Here is a 23,212-nt window from a genome sequence, read left to right as displayed (position 1 = left end):
CATGTCCTTTACTTTGATCGGTGAGATTAAGGTGCGTGGGATGATATCATGCATTCTCCCTGCTCATGACGGCACAATCTGGGCCGGCCATTTACTTGCTGAGCGATGACATGACTTTAAACTGTGTGCACTAACACCGCCGCATTATGAAAATGAGTCCGGGTTTCCCGACGGCGTAAAGGTACTTTTGACAATTTAACAAATTAATGAGTTCCGGGTCGGGTCGGGAGGGTAATCCTCTCAGAAGACAGATCGCAACGAGGCCGTTATAAATGGCTGCTCAATATGCATTACAGTACTATCTGGCCATCCTTCCAGCAAACTGTAATTAACTAAAGGTGCGCGGCCTCACCTACGCAGCGCTCTGCTCAGCGGAACCCACGTCTGATCTCTGATAATCAACACTGATTCTCAGATCGGTGTGCTGCGGACGCTGACATGCCCACCACGCGAGCTACTGAAATGTACGATGGCAAAACCTGGTGCTGCGTTGTATTTTGGACTGCGAGCTTTTTTATTTCGTTGCATTTTGTTCGGGGTTACATTTTGGATGGCTCACTCGCACGGTGATGAGTGTGTGTGCGAAGTAATGTGGCATTACTGAGTCCTATGGCTGAAGTCGTAGGCATTTTGTATGGCACGTTGCAGAAGTCTACGGGTTGGTGAAACCCACCGGCAGCCGCCTAAAATGGGTGACGGGTTGAGTTGGGTTCAGGTTTGGGAAATTGCGTTTATGCTCAAGGCGTTTACAAAATTGCGGATGTAGACTTCCAAAAAGGCCACACGATGTTACTGCCTCCACTATTTTGTCATAAATAGTGTAATTCACCTCGCTTGTGCAATCATGAATGCAGAACATGACTTTGGGTGTAAAATTTCCTAATTTTTCATAATTTGGCACCAAAGTGCCGCAGAAACCAGAGTGGTTGGGCAAACAGTGGGCAGAACGAACTACGAATGGGTAACAGGTGGGTAAGGGCGCAATCCCACGGGTAGCGCATGGATTGGGTAAAGGCAGCCCTACCAGGGAGGGCCTCTGTAGACAGCACATCACGCACTGGTCACGATTCTGAATGTTTTAATGTGGGTGGATCTCATCAATCTGATACACGAGTAGACACTATACAGTAACCAGAGAGGGACCGTATTCGTCTTAAATGTTTTGCTAGCCTCAGAGCGAGTCCATGGACGTGATGTGCGTTACCACATGTGGGCTAATGTTGACCACCACAGACCCGTTGTGCGTAATGAATTAAGAATTGCAGAAAGGCACCGTACTGGTTGGCGTTTGCTGCAAGCCCACGACGCCCAGCACATCCCAGGCGCAAGCAAATGTCCACAACTTCGGGAGCAGCATTCTGTCGAAAGTCAATCCGTCAGCTTTAGCGGCACCAGACCGCGCCGGTTCGTCCCTGTGCCCGGCGTCCCATCTCCGTCCCGTGACGCATTGTCGAGCGCAGCTCCCCCCCGCACTCCTCCGAGCCTGGAGGAAGCCCGTCGACACCAGCCCCCTCCCCACACCCTGTGGTGGTACGCCAGAGCCCAGCCCGCCGACGGTACTCACTCGCCGTCTGGGGAGAAGCGCGCCTTCAGGCCGTAGTGCCGGTGCGCCTCGATCTTCCGCTTGGGAGTGATCTCCACCGGCGCCTGGTCCGTCTCGCCCGCCGCTGCAACGGCCCGGGCCGCGTGTCACGCGCGCGTCCCACTCTCCCGGGTCACGATGGGCCGCTCCGGCGCGTCTCATGCCGCCATCGCCACTCGCCACAAAACGTACGCTTCTGTCCGTCCCGACAGCAGTCTCGTGTGCGGAGAGAATCGAGGTCTCACACGCAACACAACAGCCGTGCTAGCAATTTGACTCGCCAAACGATGATAAAAAAAACTCTACGCAAAAACACACGCAAATCACAGATTCCACAGCGAACTCCCACGTTCCGCGCGGCAGGCTCCTCCGGCGGGGCACGCAGCCGTTATCCTTTACGTGGTAATCCGCGACACTTTCCGGTGAACCGCGCCGGGAGACGACAGCCCATAACTCGTCGAGTCGGAACCATCAGCGGCGCCGGTGTCGCCATCGCGGCACGAATTAGGCAACGCCCCGCGGGAGACCTCTCTGCGGCCGCCATTACCACTCCGGAGACGGGACGAGGTGTGTGATCACCGCGCCGACAGACCATCTGTCGCGGTCCCCAGCGCGGCCCAAGTGGCGGCTGGCCGGCGCCGATGGGTGCCGGAATGGCTGGGTGGGTGGATGCCTACCCCATCCCCTTCCCCCCCCCCCCCCCCCTCCTCCAAATCGTCAATGTCAGTCCGTCACATGGGAGCGACTATACCGCGCATCATTACCACCAGCCGGCCTCATTAGCGCATGCTTCCCCACACCCAGCGGGCCACATGTGTCAGACTTCCCCCTCATGATGATGATTTGAGTTTTGAGACGCACCAACTACGTTGGTCATATGGCGCCGATGGACTTCCCCCTCGGCGCTAGCTGTTTACACGGGTGGTCACGACGTAAATCGCTCCGAGACGTTTTTCTGAAAATGTTTTGTCAAAGCATAGGGTTGTAAAAGCTTTCAGGGAATAATTTAGGTCCCAACTATCCTACCAATTAAAGGAAAGTAGCTGCAAGTTGCAACAATGCTTACATGAAAACAATTTTAATCATAATCCCCCGGAGCTGCTTCGGGCAAATAGGAGTTCGTCAAAACGGCCCATGTCTCTCCAGCAGCGCTCCGAGCGGGGCCAAGGGCGCCGACCGGTGCCGATACACCGCACGACCACTGAAGCCCCTCCCCATGCGCCCGCCTGAACCGTCGCACACCCACACAGCGCCCACACGTAGCAGTTGCCCTTGGTGTTGATGGCGGCCATAAGCTCGCCGTTGTTGTCGATGTCGATGTGCTGGAACGCCGAGTCCGGCTCCGGGATCTGCCGGCGTTCAGCTGCGTCAAATACCCCGCGAGCACATGCTCGCATCGCGCAGAGAATCCATCATCTTCTGTTGAGCGGGAGAGCTTTTGGTACACTTACTTTGAGCTACCCACTTCAGCCAACAGATGAGAAGTGTGACCATGATTGCCGATACTCAGAAAGCTTAGCGCAGCAAAAGACAGGCACCTCAACCCGTCGCTTCATCATTTATGCTTCTTTTCGATTGAAACATGCGTCACATTGCACCCTGTCATAAAACGACACCTGCAAGCACACCAGACGTACTGTTCAGAATATCTCGGAAAAGACACAGGTAGCATGATGTTCCCTTACACCACCACAGTTCCTATTAATTTAGCAACGTTGACACTACCATCGAAACCACATACATTTTGTGACGCACAATAAGACAACACTAACTCCTTGCGTCCAGACAGAAAGGAGAGGGAGCCGGTATTGGAGGGAGGGGATGTCAGCGAGGGTAGCCACTCCCGATACGGTCCGACCAGCGTCTCATTTACTGACCGTGTCCTGACTTTGCCCTGTAGAATATCCTGGTACAGACCCAGGTAATAATTTCCAGACCGGAGGACCGGCCGCACATATTGCTTCTGACCCCCCCCCCCCCCCCCCGACGCAACTACCCCGGTCGACCACCCACGACCAGGCACATGGTTCTGGACCAAGGACTGTGCATCCGACGGCAGCTGAACAATCGGGCTGCAGCTGAGCAGCCGGACGGCAGCTGAGCAACCAGACAGCAGCTGGACAGCCGAAAGGCAGCTGATCAGCCGGACGGCAGTTGGGCAGCCGGCTGCTGCACATCACGGACCACGGGACGAGAGCGTGGCGCAGTGCAAGGAAAAAGATAGCATACAAATACTGCCCGAAGGAGCCGCATGCTTCACTAAGCGCATATGGCTATGATAAGGGTCTGCACGTCGTCAGAAGGCGGTGCTGAGGGTGTCTGGCTCGTGCGTCACGTGGGAACGCGGCCAGGCTGACCAGGAGCACACATGTCTACACTCAGGAGTGTAATTAGAACACCAGTTTTGACGGAGTTCTGGGCGAGCTTGTCCAGTATCATGTCATTTGATGCGGACGATGATAAAAGCTTACTGGTACAGACGGCGAAATCAGATTTCGGGAGTCTGCGCTTCTAGCCCTTAAAAGTGTTTACTACAATCTTGCATAAATCACACAGCGCCTTAGCCGTGATATGTGATGTAATCAAGCGCTCAAGTGTGCGTAACACTGTCAAGTAGATGTTAATGTTTCTTTTCTGCCGACACAACAAAATCTCTCGCGACCCTCCATCTCTACAATGGCATTTTGCCAACCGGAATGCGGAAAATTAGCCATACGAGTGCGTTACGTCCGTCACAATCGTCGCGAGCTTGAATGTCTTGCATCCATGTTGTTCGTATTTTGCACCCAGGTAATGCCAGCAATTGCAATGTTTGATCAATAAGGAATGGCCGCAATTGGAAATGGATGTGCGGGTAAAAGAGCGTAAGGTGAATGGTCGTGCGGAAAAATATCGCTCGCAGAAGATCGAGTGGAAAAGGTCATGCGGGCAAAAGACGAACAGCAAATGATCGTGCGTAAATGTTGCATGAACCAGATCGCAGGCAAAATATGATATGGGATGACCGTTGCCAGCAAAAAAGCCTGTCACAGATAAAAATTCGGAAGGCGGTAAGACAAAAGTGCGCATGCGAATGATCGCGGTCAAATGGTAGTAGGTAGCGACAGGGATCATGCGGATAAAGTTCGCCCTAGATAAAGATAGGACTGTGCGTGATTGAAATCAAAACGATCGCACATGAGAGCCGTAAGCTCGAGATTGTGGGGAGTATGGATCGTCGGCGACAAGCGTTGTAAGCACATAGCGGAAAATGGTCTGGTTACACTTGTTACTTTAACATGCGCCCGGGTGGTCAGCTAGATACCCTTCGCTCGGGCAGGGGAACCAATTTGGCTCCCCTGAGATCTCGGGAACTACGAAAGCTAGAGACACCAAATTTACATCGTGTGTTGACCTGTACGTAAATTCACTTAGGTCAAAGCTTGAGATTCCTAGGTAATGACCTTCAGGTCAAATAAGGTCAAACGAAGTCAAATTCCAGGTTGGTCTCCAAAGTGCCCCCAGAACCTAGATGTCTGCTTCTAAGTGAAAGATCACAAGCTCAATCAAGGTGAGTGACCTCGTTTGACCTTTTGAAGGCCATGGTGACTAATATAATACAAAACTGCTCTGAGTTTCGCATTTGAATAATCGACAAGGATTACGCTAGGCAGTATGTTCCTAAAAGCCTATCGACCTGAGCTATCCTGGGTCAATGACCTATTGACATCTAACAAGTTAATGGAAGATGTATAATGCGGTCCCTGCTATCAATAAATTCGAAACGAGTACCAGAAACTATCCCATACAGCAAGCCCTACAGTGATAAACCAGGTTGGTTTTGACCTTGGTCTAACCTTCATACCTGACCTTAGGTCAACGTAATTTGCTCATTCAATGTTTGTGTTGCCTAAGAAAGCATCTCAGAGATGTGTGGCTTCGTCAAACACCCCGTTGTTGTATGACATTGAACGATTCCCTAGAAATTGCCTTCGCTGAAACCATCGCCTGACTGACCAGCCATAGGTCAGCGACTTTACAAGGCACATCTAAACTTTTACATCAAACGATCCGCTATTCAATTTTCTACAGCTATGCAAAATTTGGCGCGGCTACGCCGCGCCGTTCGAAAGCCATTCCGGAAAAAACCTTCGCGGGGGGGGGGGGCAATTTGACACCCACCCGAACAAGTGTTAAGGAACGGAGGTAAGAAACCTAGCTGCAGCTGCACAGAACGGAACCAAAGTGGTTGCGAGTCTGCGCAAAGGACAGCGGCAGCACTGGTAGTCGTTGCGAATTAAATATGAGGGCTCGAGACCTTCGCCCTCACGCCCGCACTCATGCAACTCTTCACCCGTAGGTCAAATTTTGATAGGTGTCTGCAGCACTGATCTTGGAAGAGCGCACACAATATACTACAGATCTGGGGTTTGTTGACCGCTGTCGGACCGGCTTGAGAGAGGTTCCCCAGCCAATCCGGTATCAGACGGCGCAGCCAAGTTCATCGTTCGGTGCCTGCTGGTTTTGTGTTGAAACCTGTGCGCATCAACGCAATCTCTAACAAGGATCCGCCAGGGAGTATATATATATATATATATATATATATATATATATATATATATATATATATATATATCATAACAGATAGAGAGAGAGGGGAGAGAGAGAGAGAGAAAGGGAGAGGGATATCGTGCGTGCGTGCGTGCGTGCGTGCGTGCGTGCGTGCGTGCGTGCGTGCGTGTGTGTGTGTGTGTGTGTGTGTGTGTGTGTGTGTGTGTGTTTTGTTAAAGACCTTGGTGTAGGTACGTTTAATAAGTTTTTTCTGCATTTGCTCTAGTTTCCTGATTGTGGTTGCCTGCTCATCACTGAGGCCAAAAAGTAATTGGCCAAAGTTTGGCATACATTAATTGAGCTGACGTTTCAAAATTACATCTCCCATTTTCAAATGTACACATATACAACATACAGGTGACGAATATATGATAGCATTATATGATAACAGGTATAACCAGTGAGGTATAACAACCAGGTATCGCCAAGTTTAGTTCGATCGTCAAATTGTGTATGGTCGAAATTAAGCGGTTAACATTTTTAGGAACATAAGAATTCAAGCGTCAAAACGCGTACTGAATAGCAAGATATACTATCTACGGATGGTATCAATCGTCCCTAAACGACGTGAAGAGTGGCTGAGGGGTTGGTTTGCTTGTTCAGTTCCAGGGACGATGCTTTGATCGTGACAGCCTCCAGAAAATAAAGCTTCCTCCTGTCAGACGATGATGCTATGATGGTGATGTTACTGGTGGGATTGTCTCGGGTGATGTTCCGGCCATGTTCTTTTCGCACGTGCTCTTTTGGAGCACTGTCAGCCAAGCGCATCATCAACCGCCTTGGAAGTGTGGTGGTAGTGACACTAACGAAACTTGATTGCCCTAGGAGTGTGCAATCTCCCATGTTACAACGGAACTGGTAAACGACGTTGGTTCGTTTCAAGGGGTCAGAGCTGGCTGTGAGGTTATTTTTCATGAGTTGGATGACCTCCCTGTTGTCGTGGTAGATGGTGAGCGTAATCTTGTCATCCTGGCTGACTGGCTTGACGTTTTCAGGTATTTTGTATTGAGGATACGCTCGTCTGTCGTACACCTATCAGCATTTGATTCTGATAGAACAGCTTGATTGGATTCGGTTGATGTTTGATGGCGTCAGTTTTTGTCTGATATCGTGACATAAAGCCGCTGGTCTCATGGTCGGTGGCGCTGTTGGAGAAGCCATTATTTACCAGGACTTGTTTGATGCGATGCGGCTCACTGTCTAGCTTCGTTCAATCAGAGCAGGGTTTAAAGGCTCTTCGGGGATGGGAACGCACTACACTGATCTTGTACCGGTCGGGGCACTCGCTTGTGGCGCTGAGGCACCTCCAGTATCTGCTGGCTTTTGTGCACTGTTGTCACGAATCGTCGGTCAGCAGTGATGTCAGTGATGACATGATGTCTAAAAATAAAATGCTGTTATTGATGTTTAGTTTGCATGTGAATCGAAACACTGAATCCTGTTCCATTGCATTATTTAGTTCGATCAGTTGTCTTTCGTTGCTGACGTCTACGAAAATGTCATCGACATGTCGTGCATAAAGTGCGGGACAGAGAGATGCATTTACAAGACTTTGTTTTCCGCGTGGCACATATAGGCGTTGGCAAAAAGCTGTCCCAGGGCGGACCCAATGGTCACTCCATTCTTTTGTCGGTAGAGTTTGTCGTCTGGTGCACGAAACGGTGCCTCTGCCGTACATGTTCGCAGGAGATTCTCCAGAAGGGATGGACGAGTTTAGGAGGAGGGATGGTTGGGTGACGATAGATGTTTTCAGGCAGAATTTGCACCGTCTCTTCTACCGGAACTTAGTAAATAAACTCTTAACCCTTAGTGATTAGTAAATAAATTCTAACCTCTCCACCTTCTAGCTTATTAGCCGGAAGGTTGAGTGCCTTTCAGGATGTCCATTTTTAGGAGGTAAGTCAATCAGGCAGGACAAGACAACGCTCGCCATCTACTACAAAAACAAAAAGGTCACCCAACTCATCATGAGGAATAACATAACAGCCAACTCTGACCGCTTGAAAAAATCGGCATCGTTTGCCAGTTTCGTTGTGACATAAGAGATTGCTGGCTAATAAAGCAATCAAACTATGTCGGTGTCACTGCCACCGCACTTTCAAGCCGGTTAACGATACACCTGACCTCCGGCCTGGTAAATGACGTCGCGGCTTTGGCGTGATGCCATTTGCCCGGCTCGGCCTGCTCCGTACACAGTTGCCCCCCTGTGCGGAGTCAAGCTGCCACTGCAGCCAGCCGGCCGCCGCGTGCGGGTGACGTATCGACACCCGCTGTTCGGGACAGCGGTCGTTTGCGACCGCTCGCCACCGCACCGAGTGCTCGGACCGGAACCGGCCACCGACTACTCCCGCCAGCAGCCACCGCCTGCGGACGGGCCGGGGCCACAGGCGCGCACAGCCGTCCGGTCTGGGGCGCCGGTCAGGCGGCGGCCGCGGTCTTATCTCGGCTGCGGTAATGTGAATGGTGCGCCGTTCACCTCCGCGGCGGTACGGCGTTGCCTTAATTGAGGTGCTGCGACAGATTGTGCGCCGAGTCTTGACCGCTGATAATTTTTTAACACTTAGCCAAGACTTCACACAAGGAAATGCTAGTCATTTCGGCCTATCAAGCAATGCTAAGGCCTCCTAGATTTCAAATTTGTAATTCATGCGTCTACTATATGCTCTCATTGTGAGAAATTTTGACCTGTGCCCGGATGGTCGGCTGCATGTGACGCGCTCTGGCGGGGGGGGGGGGGGGTGAATTGAACCTTCTGATGTCTAAAAATTCAGAGCTAGAGATGCCAAATTCACAAAATATGTAGAGTTGTACGTAAATTCATTTGTGGCATTTCTTAGGTTCCTAGGTCTTGACCTTAATGCCAAATAAGGTCAAACGAGATAAAACTCGGGGTCAGTATCTTAAGTGCCCCTAGACCCACCCACGCACCCAGTTATAATTTCGATACCTTTTCTTAGCAGAAAGTCGCTTGTTTTCATGTCAGGTCAGTGACAGCTGACCTAAAGGTCAAAATGACCCAAACCCCTCGATTATATTTTGACGTTTCACTTTACGGTCAGTGTTAAGAGCTAACACGGGGCGGCATGTTCAACGGAGAAGCTCAACATAAGGAACTACTGATGTCCTATTGATGCAGGAGTGCAAAATTAGAGTCAAAATGTACCCGATAAAGCAAGTTTTCCAATGTGCATCTGTTCGAAAAATTTCCTTGGAATTGCCTTTGCTAATAGTCATGCCCTGACTTTGACCTGTGATAGGTCAGTAGCTTTACGAGGCATATCTAACGTTTTACGCAGAACAAAACCGACTATTTAATTGTCTACAGCTATATTAAGTTATACCATACAAAGTTGGCTTAACAAGTAGGTATCAAGTTTAGTTCGATCGTCAGATTGTATAAAGTTGAAATTAGGTGTTTGACATTTTTTAGGAGCATAAGAATTCAAGCGGTAAATACGTGCTGAATATCTACGGATGGTACCGATCGTCCCTAAATGACGCGAAGGGTGACTGAGCGGTTGGTTTGCTTGTTTAGTTCCGGTGATGACGTTTTCATCGTGACATCCTCCGAAATATAAAGCGTCCTCCCGTTTGATGATGTTATGATAGTGGTGTTTCTGGTGAGATCGTCTCGGGTGATGTTCCCGCCGCGTTCTTTCTCACATGCTTTTTTGGAGCACCGTCAACCAAGTGCATCGCCAACCGGCTTGAAAGTGTGGTGATAGTGACACCAACATAGTTTGATTGTTTTTTTAGCCAGGAATATCCTGTCACAACGAAACTGGTAAACGGCGTCGATTTTTCCAAGCGGTTAGAGTTGGCTGTTATGTTATTCCTCATGATGAGTTGGGTGACCTTTCTGTTTTTGTAGTAGATGGTGGGCGTTGTCTTGTCCGGAGCCGGAGCTGGACGGAGCTCCAACAAACGGACTGTCGGTCACATCTCGCCAATATCGAGAATGCAGGCATTCCAGGTCACAGCACCTTCGAAAAGGGTTCTTTAAAAGGAATTCGCGGTCTCTTAGGCAAAATGAACATGAACACACACGTATCCCGCCATTTACACTGCAAACCTGGCCTTCTCGAATTCCCTCTTAGGGGCTTTTCCATTCGAAATATGTGTTTCTGGCACTGACTCATCGCGCTCATTGCTCACAGCTGCGATAAGACATCTATATTCCCTCATCACATTTTTTTTTATCTTACCAGCCTGTGGCCACGAAACACGCGCGATGAACTTAATCATCAATTCGTATGGAAAATATGGCAAAATGAAAGAGGAAAATCGTATGAAACCACAGAAGCAGCATATTTTGGCGAAAGTGGCGCAAGCTCCCAAAGATAGGGTATTTCGTCACTACACTCAAACATGGCAATCATAGTCGGGCTTTGGTGTGTGAAATGAGCTCCAATATTGTCATTGACACCAAAGTTTCGCCGTGAAACATTGCACCCAAATGGTTGAGCCTTTCAACAATTCGTGTGATTGGCGGGTGAACAGTGCATTGATAGTTGCAGTTACACTTGTGTATTAGCGGCAGCGTAAGCCCCTGTCATATACATCTTTTTAAGGATAACTGATGACATTTTATCAAGATAATGCTCAAATGCACACAGTCTGCCGCAAACGTCGACAAAAAGTCCAGTCAGTATCGGACAGCAAGGAGCGGATTTCTCCACATGCCGTCACGCTCTCCTACTTGACGCGGATAGCTGTTGACACATGGTTTCATACCCCATGCGTCATGTCGGCATGTCAGCGTCATGGCACCGTGTCCCGGCCAATGCACTGGACCAGCTGATACCCCCCCACCTCCCCCGTGGGACGTATGACGGCAGGGTGAGCTGACGGAGCCGACCCGAGGCCGAACACTGTACACCCAGGCGACCAGAGCCAAACTTTAGATTGTACACTATAAACGACGCAACGGCGGGAGAACGGTACACCGACACCGGGGAGCAGACGGCTGAAGCCAGGCCTGACGCCAGCGTCAACGGCTTTTGGTATCCGGAAATGTAGTGATATTGGTTTCTGGTACTGTGCTTTGGATGACCCACGTGCGAAGGTGTTTATTACTATATTCACCAATAGCTGCGTGCTCGCATTGCAGAAGTTTTGTGGCAGCTTCCAGAGATGGCACTCTTGCTTCTACCTTTACGCTCGCGCCTTTGTCAAATAATCGAGGAGTAATCACTAGTTTAGCCCAAGCAGAGCGCATCGAATCGTGAATACTTGTAAATCCCAGGCTAAACATACGCGTTAAAACAGCTCTTAACCAGCGTTTTCAGGCTTAAGAACGCGAAATCGCCATTGAGCTTGCACATATTTCCGCTTCCAAATAGAGCACCTCGTGAGTGTTTGTGCAGACCAAACATCGTTAACATTCAATTGGTTGCATCGCTAATGGGCGGCTTTGATTATTCCGTCTGTCGCCATGGCGATCCGTGGCTATGCTGACGGGCGGACGGGCGGCGGGATCGCACCAGTGCCTATGCTGACGGGCGGGCGCGCGGCGGGAGCGCAACAGTGCCTATGCTGACGGGCGGACGGGCGGCGGGACGGTACCAGTGGCTATGCTGACGGGCGGACGGGCGGCGGGATCGTACCGGTGCCTATGCTGACGGGCGGGCGGGCGGCGGGAGCGCAACAGTGCCTATGCTGACGGGCGGACGGGCGGCGGGACGGTACCAGTGGCTATGCTGACGGGCGGACGGGCGGCGGGATCGTACCAGTGCCTATGCTGACGGGCAGACGGGCGGAGGGCCCGTACCAGTGGCTACGCTGATAGGCGGGCGGGCGGCGGGATTGTACCAGTGACTATGCTGACGGGGGGAGGGGCGGCGGGATCGTACCAGCGGCTATGCTGACGGGCGGACGGGCGCCGGGATCGTACCAGTGACTATGCTGACGGGCGGACGGGCGGCGGGATCGTACCAGTGCATACGCTGACGGGCGGGCGGGCGGCGGGAGCGCACCAGCGGCTATGCTGACGGGCGGACGGGCGGCGGGAGCGCACCAGTGGCTATGCTGACGGGCGGACGGGCGGCGGGATCGTACCAGTGCCTATGCTGACGGGCGGACGGGCGGCGGGATCGTACCAGTGCCTATGCTGACGGGCGGACGGGCGGCGGGACGGTACCAGTGACTGTGCTGACGGGCGGACGGGCGGCGGGAGCGTACCAGTGGCTATGCTGACGGGCGGACGGGCGGCGGGATCGTACCAGTGGCTATGCTGACGGGCGGACGGGCGGCGGGACGGTACCAGTGACTGTGCTGACGGGCGGACGGGCGGCGGGAGCGTACCAGTGGCTATGCTGACGGGCGGACGGGCGGCGGGAGCGTACCAGTGGCTATGCTGACGGGCGGACGGGCGGCGGGAGCGTACCAGTGGCTATGCTGACGGGCGGACGGGCGGCGGGAGCGTACTAGTGGCTATGCTGACGGGCGGACGGGAGGCGGGACCTCACCAGTTTGGCGCGCTGGTCGGACCGGAGGTCCCACTGGTGGATGGTCCCCGATTGGTCGCCGATGAACAGCTCCACCTGGTTGGGGTGCAGCACGATGCAGGTCATGGGCTGATCAATCTGGAACACCCGCTGGCAGTGGAGTCCCCCGGTCCTGCGGCACGGAGCGGAGCGCGCCGTCAGCGTCGACGGCCGCCAGGGTACGACTAGGACGGCGCCCAGCTGTGTAACATCTCATCATCGCCAGGCCGCCAGACTGCTACAAGTCACAGATGTGATAGCATGAATCACGCGGCAATGCTGCACAGAAAAGTCGGCAAAAAGACCAAAGGACACAAATGGACGACCCGTCTCTGATAGGAACAGCGCTACACGACTCATTCAATCTCCTGTAAAGGCACATCAAAGTTTAGCACCTCTCATCGCTGCTTCAGAGCGGGTTTCGAGACATATTTTTGAATCGAATGAAGGCAAATAAACTGCGAGCAACTTGCTTCAAAATCCAAATCAGCCACTGTCCCACCCGTCTCGCAATTTTACCGACACCCGGCACACAGCTCACCGGGTCACAGCGCGCGGGGAGTAGGTGGAGATCTAAGCTCACGAAGCCCAGCACAAGTACGCGATCGAGCAATTAACCCAGCAGGGTAATCAGAGGGACGCCGACAGGGAGGGGCGCAGGGCACTCACTTAACATCCCAGATCTTGGCGGAGCCGTCCTCGCTGGCCGTGAACATCCAGCGACCGTCGCGCTGGAAGCCCACGCCCACCACGTTCTTGCTGACGCCCTCGAAGTTGATGATGGGGTTCATGTCGGTCGAGTTGACGTCGTACATGCGGACGTGCTGGTAGCCTGGCGGTGGCGGCGGCGGTGGCTCAGCGGCCACCCCCGGTGCCGGGGCGCGGCCCGCCGGCACGGTCGGGCCGCTGTGTGAGGACAACACACTCCGCGGAGGAGCCGGCCGGGGAGACCGGCAAAGCAGACGCCGGCGGCACGCGAGCGTGGGACAGCGCGGGGAGGCGGCAGCCAGGCGTCATTAGTGTAAGCATTGGCGCGTTGTCAGCACCCCGGCAACGACAGCGGGGCATGACAGAATTCAATAGACACGAGTTTTTACATAGCAGCAGACGTAATTGATGAGCCTGAAGGTCTTCGAAACTGCGCTGCACGCATATAGTCAAAGGTCAGCTATGTGTACTATTCCAATCAAAGTGGAGCCCCGCTCCTCCGTAGCTCACCTTAACACGGGAATACTTCTGACAGACGCTTTTACGGCATTGAAATAGGAGGCTGGTTCGCGACAATTCATTGCAGGATACTTCATGTAGGTGCCGCGCTAAAAAGAAAATCGCCCTCATGCTAAGTTTAGCAGTAGGAGTTCCCCTATTGCTCAGATGGCGGTTGCTTTAGAGATCTGTGGACCGTCCGCCGCAGCCCAGTCGGACACTTCGGGCGAGCTCTGCAAGCGGGCGCCTCATACCGGTCACCAATATCCTCCCAGCCAGACCAGGAGGCCGGAGGGCCACTATATCAGCCGGTATCCCGACTGATCAGCTCCTCCGCCGTATTAATATCCCTCCGGTCGGCGCGCTCCAGAGCGGCAGCGCCGCCGACCGAGCCGCAACGCCGTATCTCACACGAGCGCCGCCTCCTCCGCACGCCGCGACCGAGGACGCGCCCGCGGCAGTGCGGGTCCCGACCCGGGACATCGACCGGCGGTGGACCGGCGGCGGCACCGACCTCCACCCAACCCGGCCGGCGGCGGGGACGGACGGCGCCTGCTCAGGCTGCTGATGCCATCCGCCTTACGACCGGCAGCAGACCCCGGCCTAATTTTGTCCGCCACACACGCCTGGCTTGATGCGTGAACTTGATGAAGTTAACGGCCGCCATCCGTCAGACACGTCTGGGAGAGCGGCGTACTTCTGGCTATTTCCACCAGATCTCCGGGACCGTTGGGGGCATAGCGCTGCTCCTCCCCTCCCCCGCCCCAACTGCCCGGTTATGACGTAATTTGGACACATGTGTTCTGAAGTGACTGTGTGGGCAAATGGCTGAGCGCAAATCGAGTTTCATCTTAAACTGACCTTCCACCATGAGCTTGCCCAGATCTCCGGGAGCGGCTCAACAGATATCATAAGCATGTGCCCGAAGCTCGCTGAGTTACCAGCCGGCTCCGCCGGTGTCGGCCGCGCCGGCACGTGATTCGCCCCCCAGCTAAAGGTGGCAGGAGCCCGCTGCTTCATTTGACGCCAGCGTCGCCCCGGCACCGGGCTCAGACTCTGACGACCGAGCGGCGCGGCTCATTATGCCGCCGTCCCGCTCCATCGGAAGGAAGTCCGGTTTGCACATCGCCCTCTTACCCAGCAGCGAAAGGTCGGCGGCCTAGCATTCGTTCTTTCGTTACATACTTGTGCGGGCCGAAGCCTTGCCTACGTGTGTATTTGATCACGAGCCTGTGTTTGATCCCGCGTGTGTTTGATCAAGCACGCATGCCTGATTACGCACGGGTCCGAAGACGGCTCTGATAACGTGCTCGGAGCAGCTGGAGCATCCCGCCAGGGCTGAGTACGCTCAACAGCAGCGTGCGCTGCCCCTGAACGCTGCGGCTGGGACGTCGGAGGCACGACACAGCTGAGCGGCCGGCGCCGCCGCCAGTGGTGCTCGCCTGGGGTGCTCCGCTCCCTATCAGGCGAACGCACAACAGCCCGCTTCCTTCCGTATCCAGTACATACATTGCTATATCCGAGAGCTCGTACACATTAAACGGATCGGCGTTCAGGGCATACGTTTGAATCAGTGAACATGGCGCTGTTGGGATAGCCTTACCGGGGCGGTATTGCCAATTCGTCGCCGTAGATGGTCGGCCGCAGATAATTTATGGCGTCGTAAATGCAGTGTTAGTGGAGAATGTCGAATAGCACCATGCCTACCTTTCGGGCAAATCCAGACGGTGCGCGAGGCAACGCGTTTTTCAGTCTAATGATGCCTGCAAACTGGATGACATTGCTTGTTAAATTGGTTATCGGCAAAAATCAACTTAACCCTATTGGTTATCAGTTAAATCAAATCGGTTAAAACAAATTGGGATTGCTCTCACTGCTTCTATTGTTACTGATTTTATTCTTACTCTTATCACTGTTACTGCTTTGACTGTCCCCGTTTAATTCGTCCCAACGACCTACAATACCGCCTCGCGAAAGGTCCAATAACACTTCAGCTGGCGCCCGCAGCGCCGGGCCGCTGCGGGCGCCAGCTCTGGGCCGTCCAACACAGCTGCTGACGGAGCGGGAGGCCCGTCCACGGCCGGTCCGAGCGCACGCACCAGGACTCGAGCCGGCCTACCGGCGCCGCTCTCGGCCGCGCGGCGTCATCACCGAGAGTGCACCACAAAAACGGCCGGCCGCGGACGACGCCTGGCGTCGATCGAGGTGTCTGGAGGCAGCGGCCGACACTCGACGGGGCCAGAGTTCCGCCGCGGCGGCGAGTGGTTCCGGGGAGCTCCGTACGGCCTCCGAATGAGTGTTCTCGGCGACGAGATTGAAGCGGCCCGAGATTGAGCCGTGGCAGCGCTTCGGCCGGACCCAGTGACGGCGGGGTGGGATGGCTTCGCATGGTGGCAGGCCAGGTGCGGCCACAGTTCGGTCCTCACAGGCGTGGTCAAATTAGGTCCACAGCAGCCAACACCGCGAGAAATCCGCGCGAAAAGCACATAGCTGTTTTAGAACATCATCTATAGTTAAAAATTCGTAAATCGCGCGGAAGCTCCTGAAAGCTCACAACAAAACCCACGCTGGGAGCGTGTGACTGGCGCAACACCCACCGGCGGCGGCCAGCAGCGTGCGGTCCGGCTGGAAGGTGAGCGCGTTGACCTGCGAGTCCTGGTGCTGGCAGGTGCGCTTGCAGACGCCGGTGTGAGGCTCCCAGAATTTGATGGTGTGGTCGTAGCCGGCCGTGGCCAGCAGAATGCCGTCCGAGGACGATACGCCATCTGAACCGACGCTCATCGCCTAGCCTGGAGGCACACGGCGCACACGGCGTCACGGAGGAGGTGGGGCATATGCCCGGAAAGACGCTAAAATCGGGGTAAGGGAAGATAGCTGGAGACATTCTGAAAACGTATCGTGTGGAGGAAGCAAGGGACCTCAGACAGGTATCGACGTCAGGATAACTGAAAAGAGGGGTGGGACTCCGTACAGGTGAGCGGTGAGATACGGAAAATAAATGGTAAAAACGGAGCCCAGAGCAAAAACGGATTACCCAAGTGTCAGCCTACCAGCGGCAGAGTGTAAATCAACTTAAACGCTACCAAGAATGACGTAGAGCACCGCACGGAATCAATACTTGGCCGACTGGAGAGCAATGGAGCCACCGCACGCATGCTGACGCGGTGGCTGTTGCACCGGACACCACGCGCCACCTTTTGCACACGGGGCGGATGGGGCGGGGGATGCGAGGCGAGATGGAGATGGGCGAGGCGACGACGCGCAACAGTCGGTCCTCGGGGTCCGCGCCGTCCGCCCGGGCGCCGGAGACGGCCGCCCCGGCAGAGATGATAAACTGGCGCCGTTCGTCCGGCCGCCCCAGAATAGCGCACCCACTCGCGGGCGGATTACTGAGTACTGCGCGCAATAGGCTGCGGGCAGCGGGAGGGCGGGCAGCGGGAGGACGGGCGCCGACGGGAGGGTGCGAGGGGAGGCGCAGGGAAACTGAGGTCTGATGGTGAGTCGAATGTCGGAAATGTTTGACTCTGATGGCAGGGTAACGCGAATACAAAATTGGGGCTTAATTTCAGCATCTTAAGACAGTAACTTGTGGCCCTGACTGCCAAAATGGCGCGGAGTGAAACACTAATAACGGTAATAACAATGTCAGTAACAACAATAACTCCCGACGGTTCAATGAGCTAGTGCATCATCTAAATCTAAGAATCTAAGCGTTCCTTTCGTGCGAGAAACCTGGTCAATTATCTGCAAAAGTAGCATAGATTCATCCTTTATTTTTCATTCGTGCCATTGCATGAGCTATACGCGCTTTATTGTTATATATTCACAACACATACAGGAATATTGTGTTAATGAGAATACAGCAAATGCCACGTGCTACTCGGCCTGTACACAACACCATCTCCCCACCGAGTAGCACGCACAATATCGTCTTCCAGGGCGGGGACACCACGGTCCAGGAATTGACAGCCCGGGCAATGATCCGCCGCGTATTGCCCGTCTCGTACGAGTAATTGCGTCACGGTCTCACAGGACGTCCCTGCTGCTGACAGCAGACCACAAGCCCTCTAGAGACACCGGCTGGCGGCCTGGCTTGTACGATGGGAATCGAAGCAAGTGTTTCCGCCGCCGCAGCGCAGCCAACTCGTCCGTCCCCTGCCGTCGTCAGCTGCGGGGAGCATCAATAAACAGCAGCCCCCGCGGCCGGCGGTCCCCGGTCAGCCACCTTCAGCCGTCGGATGCCGCCCGGGACCAACAGCGCACTCCCACTACACGGGCACGAGCGGTCGGCACCCCGCCACGTCAGGAGGCGGTGCAGGCGACAGCCGTGAAGGACGGCTGCCTGTTGACGCCTCTGAAAGCTGCGGGCCCAGTGTTGATTGTATTTGGCTCCTTAAGACAGTCAGTAAGACAGACAGTAAGGCAACAGTCGGCACGCAATAGGCTTCTGCACAAAACTCGTCAACAAGTGCGGAAGTGGGGCTGGCAATAGCTCAATCTATTTCGTAATGAAACGGGCAGAGCTCGAGTACTTCAGAAACTTTGCTCGAAACGGTGACAAGCACATCAGGAACATCGTTGAGGAGATGCCACAGAAATGCCAAAGAAATGGTGATAATGACAAAACACAGCTCATCTACATTCAAATCAGGCCCTATGCCAGAAATACACTTATTTACAAAGCAGGCTAGTCGTTGTCTACGCTCTGCCGTCTCACACCAGAGATTGAGAACAAATTACAGGCCGCTGTCCGCTTCGGACTCACCTTCACGAGCAAAGCAGTCCGCTAACACATAAAATGATGAGCCCTGGCACAGCGCGTATCCGACTAAGCCTCACGAATATGACGGTCTGCTCGGGACAATGCAGACTTTCTGAACCCACAGTACGCTCCGCACTCAGCCCCACTGCAAAACGACTACCATAATCTGCAAGGAGCCTGGACAACACTCAACCAGCAGCCTCACCCGGGCACCGCACAAGTTCCGCCCGGAACTGTTTCATAAGGCCGTCCGTCCCCGCCTGGGCTGAAAGGCTTGACCCAGTTCACGGCTCGACCTGGAAAAGCTTGACCCCAGTCGCCCTTCTGATTGGACAGACACGAGCCACGTCCCGGTCAGGCTCAGCGCTGAGGCACGCCTGCCACGCTCAGCCGGGCAGGGCCGGCGCGACCTTAGGCCGTCACCCGGTCACGGCCCCGGTGCCGTGGGGCGTGACCCTGTCCTCAGAAGCGCTGGTCCAGCGGCGGGTCCAGGTCCTCGGCCATCTCAGAGTCCTCGTCCTCGTCGTCGTCGTTGTCGTCGTCGTCGTACTCATCCTCCTCGGGCTCCTCGTCCTCGTCGGCGCCGTCGGCGGCCGAGCGGCCCAGCGGCGCCGCCTCGCTGCCCAGCTGGCGCAGCCGGTTCAGCAGCTCCAGCTGCTCCTGCTCCTGCTCGCGCAGCTCGGCCTCGGCGTCGGTGCGCCGGTCCAGCCGGCTCCACGGCTGGCACGTGATGGCCGGCTCCAGGCTCGGGAACAGCGACTGCTGGAAGTTCATCTGTAACACGGCAGCCGGGTGGGCGTCGGCGCGCCGTCTTCTGGACGCGGCACCGGTCGGCCGGCCGTGCCGGCTCGCAGCTCACATGGCTGCGCCGACCAACTCTTCATGACGCCATGGCCAGCTTCAAGTCCTGTTTTACAGGCACGTACTATTTCTACTATTTCGACGGGTGTCATGTGTTAGATTCTGGGCAGATGTTTTAGCCTTTGTAATGTATGCTAAAGCTCTGCCATACACAGCTTTGGGTTATTTTAGGATGCATGGAGCTGCTGTGATTCGTAACGTGGCTTGAAGTTCGAAAGTATTACTGCTATCCTGCTGTACACACATCTTATTTCTGCCATTGCAGTGGCCGTTCATCAGTAACAGAAGTCAGAACAGAAGTAATCGAAGTCATTGTGCTCAAAATGAGCCCTGAATGTCTTTGGTAGAGCACAGTCAGTACTACATCACACAGAATGAAACTTTAAACATTTTCAAAGGCTTATGAGAAGGCAACGTAACTCGCAACCTCATCCAACAGCATAGGAATAAGCATTGCAAAGTATGTTTTTCTTTGACCCAGTGATGGCAAAATGGGTAGTTTGGGTACACACCGAAAAATGGGGGATGTCTAATGTGGCATCAGTCACTCTCAAATGTGTAACTGCAGTTGGATATGGTGAACAGGCTTCAAATTCAGTTCTGAGGGGGCAGGCCTGAACAGCAGGGTCAGTGTATCGGAGGGGGGGGGGGAGAGATATCAGACACGGTGCGGCTACAGTGCGAGACAAGGGGTGCCATCCGACACTTGTTACCGCGGTACCAAATCAGGAGATTAGGCCGCTGCCTTTTTGCTACGGTGGAGTGCAGGAATACGGCCGGCTTCCATTTAATGCAAACTAGCGGAGTTTCAACTACCATCTGGAGTGACGTTTTCTGCATGTGCAACACGATGATACGCAGGGAATGTAGAAGCATCACTAAACGACAAGCGTGCACTGAACTGCTGTTTTGTGATTTGACTCATCAGATTTTCATATTATGAGGCATGGAAAGGGCAAGCCATACAGGTTTGGATTTGTTGTCAAGTGCAATCTGAATCTGAACCTGAACCTCTGAATCAGACACACGAGTGCTGGAATACGGCGAATAAAGTTACGAGGGGCACAGAAATAGATTAACCTCACATCCACTCATCCATGTGAACAGTGGGGACACCCCAGACACGAGACTTGAGCAATGCCCGTGACGATGCTGCAGAGCTGAACATAATCAACACATGCGCCCCTGGAGAGCAGTGTGGCCCACCAAGCAGACACTGATGAGAGCACCATCACATTGGGCACCACACGCCACACTATGCACGAGAGGCGCGAGACGATGGGGTTGCCACACGCGCCATTCCGGACACGGGAGACGGCCGCTCCAGCAGAGACAGTGAGCTGGCGCCGTTTGTCACGCCACACGAGAATAGCGCAGTACCTCGCGTGGATTACAGAGTGCTTAACCCACCCAGCAGCCTGCAGGCAGACAGCTGCTGTGAAGGACTAATGAGGCACTGGGAAGTTCAAAAAGTATTCTGGAATCCAGATGCATGCTCATATGCTGGCTATCATTTACAGTGACCATGGATCAAAAAGGCACCACTATTGTGTTCAAACCAAGCAGCAAACATAAAAATGGTAGCTTTATGTTAGCACACAGTATCTTGGAATGATTTGATTCCCCCCCCCCCCCCTCCCCCAACATTGCCTTGACTTGCTCCCCTAACACACAAACCTGACATGGGCAGCTGCACACCCCTGCCAATTTCCAGCAGGATAAACATAGGGTCCTCTTGTGAAACATACAGACACAGATACAGATACAGATACATAAGCTTTTACTTTTTACAGTTAACACTACCTTCCACAAGTGGTAGCTTTTTCAAAATGACTAACATTGGATTTTAAGCTGATGTGTCCAATATCTCAGTCCTTGGTACTTCCCAGTACTTTCAAACAAAAGATCAGAAATTAATCATGATATATATCACACTTACAGTCACCAGCTGAACCCATCTGCTGGTTGTTGCTAAAGGCAAGTGTGGTGTTTCTGAGACTAAGAAGCAACAGCCAAGGGAGTGGTGTGAATGCTTCTCATCAGCAATATTTTTGAGACCATGGAAAGCTGATTACTGGCAGCACCATGAAATTTTGTCAGAACTAGTCATACAGTTGTCACACATGTTTCCAGACAAAAGTTGCAGTTTATACCAGGTCACTGAGATCTGATGCCATGTAAAGACTTGCTGAGTCATTTATACAACAGCTATATTGTGTTATCCCAAGTGTGCATGACTTCTTGAAGCATGGAGGTAATGGAGCACTGAAACCTATCTCTAAAAACACCTATCCCTATCCTGGGCCATTCACCTTTCCAAGAAGATGCAAAGCTGATGATGTATGACCCAAATTGATATTTTACTGATGCTAGGTCATTTTATTATGGCATAATGATTTGGAATGCACTTGATGTGGATTAGGTATGGAAAGTGGCCTTCCATGTTACACAAAAGTAGCAATTTTTATTTGTTTATTGGCAAACATTTAGGTTTATTAGACCTGGATAATAATCAAATCCCAGTTATCTCCAAGAGATCAAAATGGACATCATCACAAATTGTCATGTCTGGTTTTCTGCTGTTGCTCATTTTTGCAGCATAAGTACAACATGGGGCCAAATAAAACCTAGCCATTAACACAGTATCAAATGGCTTTCAACTGCCTTGGATGCTATATGACTACAGTTGAAGCAGGAAAAAACTTGTTTTTAATAGTTCCCATCCAGCAACAGCTAAGGATGACAAAGACTTACCTTCAGAGCATAAGTTGCAATGTCTTAGAATGCTGCACTGTATTGGTGCATTGTAAGAGTTGGATGGTGGGGGGGGGGGGGGGAGGGTTACAATTCAGGATGGGAGAGAATGTCTGCAGTCTGGTTAATGTTAAATTACAGGATAAGGCTCTTATGCTAATTGGAAGTCTTCAATATACCCAAAAGGTGCTTGCTAAACAACATCATAGAACTAAATGGCAGTTATATTGACAATGCTGAACAATTCAAGCTGTGCTATTACTCATACCCACCATAGAAAGGCTTCAGAAAAGTTCAGCAAAACATTATATTTAAAAAATAAGGCAAATGAACCCAAAAACTGCTTTTGGTCTCCACAAACACTTTTACATTAACATCTCCAAAATAATCACCCAAGCTCCCAACTCTGTACAGTTAAAAGTTCTGGTAGTTTGGATGACATCTTTTGAATGTTTTATTGGCAGGGTCTACACAAACCAGGAGCATTTCTTGTATCACCATGCCTTTTTCACATGCAATGTTTTACTGAACTTTTCTAAAGCTTCTTGATAAGCATAGCCTGAAATATCATTTATGTCTGATTTGCACTTAATGTCCTGGTCTTTTTCCTTTGCCTATTCTTATGAATCACAGGTCAAAAAGTTAAAATAATTATCCAGTTTTTAGTGCTTCCCACCATTCCTGCTGTTTCCAGACGTTTGCAATTGCGGAATTCACCACATGTTGCATTCATTGATAGCACATTATGTTCGGACGGGGACTCACTTTCAATTCACGTTGTCCGGGCGTAAAACACAGCCCGCAGGCCTTGGGCAACGAAAGTAGTCGGCAGAGCAGATTCGGTTTGTAGCCTATACTTCTGCAACGCCTACACCCTGCAGCTACTTTAATTACAGCACGACACTGAATGCAACACAGCCAGTGTGGATTTTCCCCAATTACAATACTCCCGCTTCCCCTATCGCCTCCCAA

General features: G+C 52.8%; 2 protein-coding genes across 2 annotated transcripts in view; both read right to left on the bottom strand.

The window, feature by feature from the left end:
- Positions 1-23,147, bottom strand: part of LOC119111787 (target of rapamycin complex subunit lst8) — a 96,326-nt gene extending 73,179 nt beyond the window's left edge. The window contains exon 1 of the mRNA XM_037235610.1: positions 23,006-23,147. The gene's annotated coding sequence lies outside the window, so the exon portion shown is untranslated. The remainder of the gene's footprint in view (positions 1-23,005) is intronic.
- Positions 1,561-16,644, bottom strand: LOC119111508 (target of rapamycin complex subunit lst8-like). Its single transcript, XM_037235324.1, has 5 exons — positions 16,461-16,644; positions 13,327-13,489; positions 12,640-12,790; positions 2,829-2,931; positions 1,561-1,571 (listed from the first exon to the last, which is right to left on the bottom strand). Exons 1-5 carry the CDS (start codon positions 16,642-16,644, stop codon positions 1,561-1,563), a joined length of 612 nt encoding a protein of 203 aa, XP_037091219.1.
- Positions 23,148-23,212: the final 65 nt, after the last annotated feature.

This window comes from Pollicipes pollicipes, unplaced genomic scaffold (genome assembly GCF_011947565.3).
Source record: "Pollicipes pollicipes isolate AB1234 unplaced genomic scaffold, Ppol_2.1 Scaffold_7261;HRSCAF=8764_pilon_pilon_pilon, whole genome shotgun sequence".
NCBI lineage: Eukaryota > Metazoa > Arthropoda > Thecostraca > Pollicipedomorpha > Pollicipedidae > Pollicipes > Pollicipes pollicipes.
This window is presented reverse-complemented; position numbering and strand designations above follow the sequence as displayed.

Bases quoted from the DNA above. Each gene is read 5' to 3' on its own strand.
- LOC119111508 (XM_037235324.1), bottom strand. From the start codon at position 16,644: ATGAGCGTCGGTTCAGATGGCGTATCGTCCTCGGACGGCATTCTGCTG. The intron at 12,791-13,326 runs GTGAGTGCCCTG...TCCGTGCCGCAG, and splicing joins GCCAAGATCTGGGATGTTAA to GACCGGGGGACTCCACTGCC. The intron at 2,932-12,639 runs GTGAGGTCCCGC...GAACGCCGGCAG, and splicing joins CCGACCAGCGCGCCAAACTG to ATCCCGGAGCCGGACTCGGC.